The sequence below is a fragment of the Gavialis gangeticus genome, unplaced genomic scaffold (assembly GCF_001723915.1).
Source record: "Gavialis gangeticus isolate Ggan-Ray unplaced genomic scaffold, GavGan_comp1, whole genome shotgun sequence".
Taxonomy (NCBI): domain Eukaryota; kingdom Metazoa; phylum Chordata; order Crocodylia; family Gavialidae; genus Gavialis; species Gavialis gangeticus.
Window position 1 is genome coordinate 47428425 of NW_017729027.1, and position 5940 is coordinate 47434364.

Sequence of the window (5940 nt, forward strand, 5' to 3'; positions counted from 1 at the left end):
ACCAAGAAAAACAAGAGAGATATGTGGCCAATTTCTTGCAAAAAAGGTGTAACCTTACGCCAAGAGCATATCAAACCCAATCCTGCAAAGCACCAAATAGCAAAATTGTTTCTAAATTCTTTGCGGGATAAATTTGGTGAGAGAACCAACTTGCCCAACACCAGCATCGTTAAAGACCCCAAAGAACTCTTTGGCTACTTCATTTCTCCCACCTATGAAATTTAATCTTGTGACTTTATTGATGATGAGGCAGCCTGTGTGTCTTGGAAGTACACCAAAGAGCATTACACGGTCTCTGGTAACACAAACATCTTTATAGCCTGTTTCACCACCGCTTATGCACACTTAGAGTTATATGAACAATTGTGATACAACAGCGCTGTATTGTCAGGAACAAAAGCAAGTGGACGATAGAAACCAAAACCTTGAGAAAAATGCAGAAAGTCTTTTATGACAAAAGGGTCCTCACAGAAAACTTTAACAGCCTCTCCTATGGTTTTTAAAGATGGATATGCATTGGAAGCACCCCTTTTCTGTGATTTTTGGCAGGCCCTAGCAACTGTGGTAAAACTTACTTTATAAAAAACCTTTTGGATCACGCTGATAAAATGTTGTCTGTTATGCCTGAGAATATTGTGTGGTGCTATAGCTGTTGGCAGCCTTTGTATAAAGAACTGCTTTATAAATATCCTTTTATCAAGTTTGTGGAAGGTCTACCGGGCAGTCTCAACAATGACTCTTTGTTTCCTCCTAATAAAATAAATATGGTTGTAGTAAATGATTTGATGGACTCTGCCTGTGACAGAGGCTAAATCGAGAAAGCCTTTACCAAGTACGTGCACCATCGGAATCTGAGCATTATGTATATAGTTCAAAATGTTTTCTGTCAAGGGAAAAGGAGCCACACCATTGCCCTTAACACAAAATACATGGTTTTCTTTAAAAACCCCAGGGGTAAGCTACAGATAGTGTCCCTGGCATGGCAGATGTACCCAGGTAAGACCCAGTTCTTTCTAGAAGCTTTTGAGGATGCCACTAAAACACCTTACGTGTATCTGGTGGTTGATTCCTTTTAAGGTGTTCAGAGCAATTTCTGAAATGGCCACTACTAAATCATCAGAGGCCGAGCAGAGTATAGCTTTTCTCTGCTTTGGGGTGGATTGAAGAAGCAGTTTTAAGAGAACCAAATTTCTTTTTACATGGCTAGACATGTTCTCCTTCCACCATCTAGAGAGCTAAGAAGAGGCAGCTGCTACATCATCTCTTTTTATTCCCACCCGCTGTTTTTTTAAAAGTGTAAGCAGCTGGTTGGTCAGGAGGAAAAAGCCCTGTTCTTAATCTAAAAGCATCTGGGGTAGAAGTGATTAAAACATCCCTTTGACACCGCATCAAATTTGCGTGCCGAAAAAGAGACGTGGGATCATAAAAAACCTAAGTAACAAAAGATTACCTCTTTAAAAAAAGAAACAGCTGGTGAAAAAGTCTGGGGGATTTATCGGACCTCTGCTAAGTTTTGGTCTTCCTCTGATTATGGGGCTTTTGGCTAGCTGGTGATGGAGCACGCAGAAAAAATGTACCTGGTGCCCAAACATGAGCTGGAACAATTAAGGGCTCCCCCACCGCCTCAGGAAAATATCAGAACCAAGGCAACCCGCTTATTGGATGTTGAAATGAGGGATATTCTGCAAAGACCGGGTTTAGCAGAATATGATAAGGCTAAACTGTATGTATCCATGCTTCAGAAATACCTGACCTACGTAAAGCAGGTTGATCTGGACAGAGGGAAATTAACTCTATTTCTGCTGGAACAGACCCCCCTAGAAGCTGGATACCCCCTAGAAACCCCCACAAAAACTGACACAGTTGTTCAGGAAGTATTGGATAACGTGCATGCCCAATACAGGAAAAATGCTAAAATACTGCTCACTAAGCTGAGCCAGCACAAGGATATTTCTCGGGATGACCAAGGGGGTTTCGTCTACAAAGGGATGCTTGTCAAGGGGTCTAACATGCTCGACTTGGTCCGGAGAACCCTTCAGACTCACACTGGGACTACTAAACACCCACCTAAAGGCTGGGACATCTTTATGAAAACCATGGCTGAGCTGAATGTACCATTTTCTGTTATGGGCAACGTCGTGAATCGTGATCATCTGGAATGACTGAAAGTATCTGACTCAGACCAAGAAATACCAAGAACACCACCTAAGAAGCGAAAAACTTTCTAAAAGCCATTGGCTCTCCAGGTAAAGTTTTGTGCTTTGAAATAAACTATTCTATACTGCTATAAAATTTTTGTCTACAGAGGATTTTTTGAATGAAAACACACACGCACATTTAAGTAACAACAGCTTTATTTACACAACATCAGCTGAGTGTTTTATTTAGACAAAGTATTCATGAAAGTCATAGCAAGAAATACATGTCTGGGCATGTCGAAACATGTTTTGAGCAGGCCTGGCCACAGGGAAATTTTTATATTTACTTTTTACAAAATGCATCACTACCCTATCATTTTGTGCTAAATCGTCGGAATAGTACAATTTTAAAATCTGTTCAAACGATAGCCCCTTGCTACGGTGCTGTAGGAAAAACACACAATGGTATCTGGGGGTCTTGTAACTGTTTCATCTGAAAAACAGTGTCGGTAGCGTTCTTGTTTAAAAACAACATAATGCTTTTAGGAAAGAGAGCGCTGTTGGGGCATGACTGTACGAGTCGAAAAATTCTCCGATCCTCCAAGTAAACACCCAACCAGTGTTCTCCAGGTTGATTACGTGGGTGCATGTTGACCGCCAAGCTCAGGGGCCTTTTAGACAGTCGAGTCTTAGGAAGCCAGTCACAGGGGAAAACATCTAAGAAAGTTTCTTTGGCATAAGGGTCTGAGGATAAAACCCTGACAAGCTGTTCGGTCTCCATCTTCACATATAGTCAAAAAAGGACATTTCTCCTCTGATTTATTTCTATGACATTGTCAAAGACCCCATACACAATCTTGTTAACCGTGGTGGGCAAAGCTGCAGCAAAGCCTATTTCTGCTTTCAGGTTCCCAGTTTTAATCAGCGAATAATGATCAGCACACTCCTGGTCAGGGGACAGGTCAAAGGCAAATAAGGTGTACCCCAGAGCAAACTCCTCATGGTTGATTACCAGGGCCCGGTCTTTCGTATGTTTACCAGCTGCCTGTACCAGCTGCATGTATTTTGTCGCGCACTTACCATTCTTAAAATCTGGTTGTAGGGGCTTTGTTGGGGTTTTTTCTCCATCGACGTAGAGGCCCACAAAATTAATATTGTAATGTTTAAAGTTAAAGGGGTTCTTAGCATAATTCCTGCTAAAGGCATCGTTATCCACGAACCAGATGACGATGAGTTTGAGCAACTGCCCCAGAAACAGATTCTCCTGGTTGCTAACGCAGCTGCCAGCAGGAATGCTAAACACTTTCATACCCATGCGGTCTATGGGGTATTTAGCATTGGCCATAAGCAAGGCCTCCATGTGGCCCAGTTGGATGCCCGGTGCTACCTTCACTTTTTTCATAGAAAGTGAGGCAGATGTGATTTTTAGTTTACAGGGACCAGCCGCTGTAGTACCCATCAAGCAGAAGGCATCTTTGCTGCGTGTCAGCTTAATTTTCACATCCATGCCATTCAGCAACTGTTTTTCTTGAAAAAACAAATCACTATGGAGATGACCAAGCAGCTCTATCTTTTTGCTTCGGTCTGTCAGGTTTGCCCATCTCCGAAACCCCTGATTATCACCATCCTGTGCAACCATTTCATGATGGCCTTGGGTATCTTTGTAAAACAGGCTGGCAGAAAATTGTGTGGCGAGGGTGTCATTGCTGTAGTTGAGAACCGATTCAATGAAAGCTCGGTAGGGGTAACAGTTGTTGTTCTGACTTATCAGACCATCTCCCAGAATGACATCCAGCTGACTGAAGACAGAGGCTAGTGGGAAATTCACCAAACCCACCGCTGCCCCCGCATCAAGATCAGTTCCATTGCCTTTTACAATCTTGCAGCAAAGGTACAGCAGCGTATTGTTCAAATCCATGTAATCTTTGCCATTCCCAGGTATGAAAACATCAAGGGGGCTGGATTTGGTAATAGCTGAGAGCCGGGGGATCTCAACATACAGGCTTTTCTCAATGCAGGTCTGGGTAGGGGCTATTTGAAACACATCCAGTTCAGATTTGACGCATTCTTCAACCCACAGTGAACAAAGGCCATGGTGGTTAAAATATATTTCTGTTTCCTCCAGGAGAGCACACCTTCTTTCTCACAGGCTGCTGCTTGGTTTTTCATGTCTGGCTGCCCCGTTGATTTACCCTCTTCTTTTTAAGGGGTTGAGGAGGTCCTGCACGTCCAGAGTCTGTAGCGTCTCTCTTTCTTTTAAGGCTCTTTCTTTGAATATACATGAGACTGGACCCCTCCTGCTTTGCCAGCTTGACCACCTTATCTAGAACAGCTCAGGCGACATGACCAATCACATCTTTGGCTATGTTTTGTGCCGCATTTTTAGCATGGGGCTTAATAATCTCCAGACCCCTTCTCAAAAGTGGAATGGCTTTTCTAAAGAGGCTGCAAAATATGCCACCCACACTAGCCCCATACATCACGGGCACCCCCTGATATCCAGGAAGACCATACCCAGCCTGGGCTTTATAATAATTTCTGTACAAATTAGGATCCCCATAGTTTTTTACCATCATAATTGTGCTTTTACTTATTTTAAAATCTCAAAGTCTTCTGGGGGCATAGTTGAAGCTTAACGATCACCTTACCAAAGTGAAATGAGACGTGTTTGTTCTGATCCGTCTTTATTTCAATGCTGATTTTGTCGATGTAGTGCTGGCTGATGGGGACATAATGTGGGTTGTCATATGTGATGGTGACAAACTCGTTGTTGGCCCCACGGATAGGGACGCAGCGTAGCAAAGGTACCGAAAACTCCCCGACAAGCTGATGTTCCACAATGTCCGTGTAGACATACAGCAAATTGAACCCACCAGTAACATCAGCAAGGAAGGGTGTTTTTTTAGCAGAGACTCCAGGTAGCATTCCCAAAATATAGGCTAGCTCACCATGTGTATAAAAACCATAAGAGTTATCTTTGGATTTAAGTCTCACTTTCCTGAATGCTTGGTCATGGTGCATAACTAGTTAGGGTGGACAGGAATGGTGGTAATTGTATTGTTTATAAGATCCAGTAATTCTGTGATGGTTGTATAATACCCCTGAGGCAGGCTGTACCCCCATTTTTTAGTCCCAGAAATGATTTTGAAAGGTATGTCTTCATTGATATTGTTCCAGCTGTGCGGGTATTGTATTCGTGCTAACCCTATCTCCCAGTTCCCCAGCAGATCCAGAAGTTTAACCAGTTGTATGGTAAAGCTTGAGCTGGTGTTCTGCAGAAAAATGCTGGCGCATGCGTTGCTGGGCAAAGTAATGTAAAAGTCGCCATCACACATCTTGGTCTTCTGTCTGAGGTACCCCTATATGTTACAAACTTGGTTAGCTTCCACACAGCTGTTAAATTTAGACAGCTGCCCCAACCATTTCACCAACAAGCACTTCTTTCTTCCCTTTCCTTTCATTGCTAGAACTTTTTCAACCCTGTAAACTCTGTCCTGTTTGGGGTTCACTTTTTGTAGTTCTTCAAGGTAGAAAGAACCCTCGATAGTTTCGTCTTCATAATCTTTTAGGTGGTATACAGGCGTCTGCATGCGTCTAAGGACTTCATCCACTATGAAAATCTCATTGGTAAATGTTTGTTCATAACCTTTTTCAAACCTCCCTTTGGTCCTAGAGACTCTCACGTGGTCTCCTTTTCTAAACACGGGTGCTGCTGGTTTTATTTTGAAATAGTCCCCGTACACAATTTTCCACACCCTTTGAGAGTTTGAGAAGTTCACGTCAACAGGCCTGGTGTGGATAG

At 42.9% G+C, this 5940-nt stretch overlaps 1 protein-coding gene across 1 annotated transcript; it reads right to left on the reverse strand.

Moving 5' to 3' along the window:
* Positions 1–2931: 2931 nt before the first annotated feature.
* On the reverse strand, positions 2932–5159 carry LOC109299833 (uncharacterized protein F54H12.2-like). The gene is made up of 2 exons (XM_019520341.1): positions 4787–5159; positions 2932–4169 (listed from the first exon to the last, which is right to left on the reverse strand). The coding sequence occupies exons 1-2, from the start codon at positions 5157–5159 to the stop codon at positions 2932–2934; spliced, it is 1611 nt and encodes a 536-aa protein (XP_019375886.1).
* Between the last annotated feature and the right edge of the window lie 781 nt (positions 5160–5940).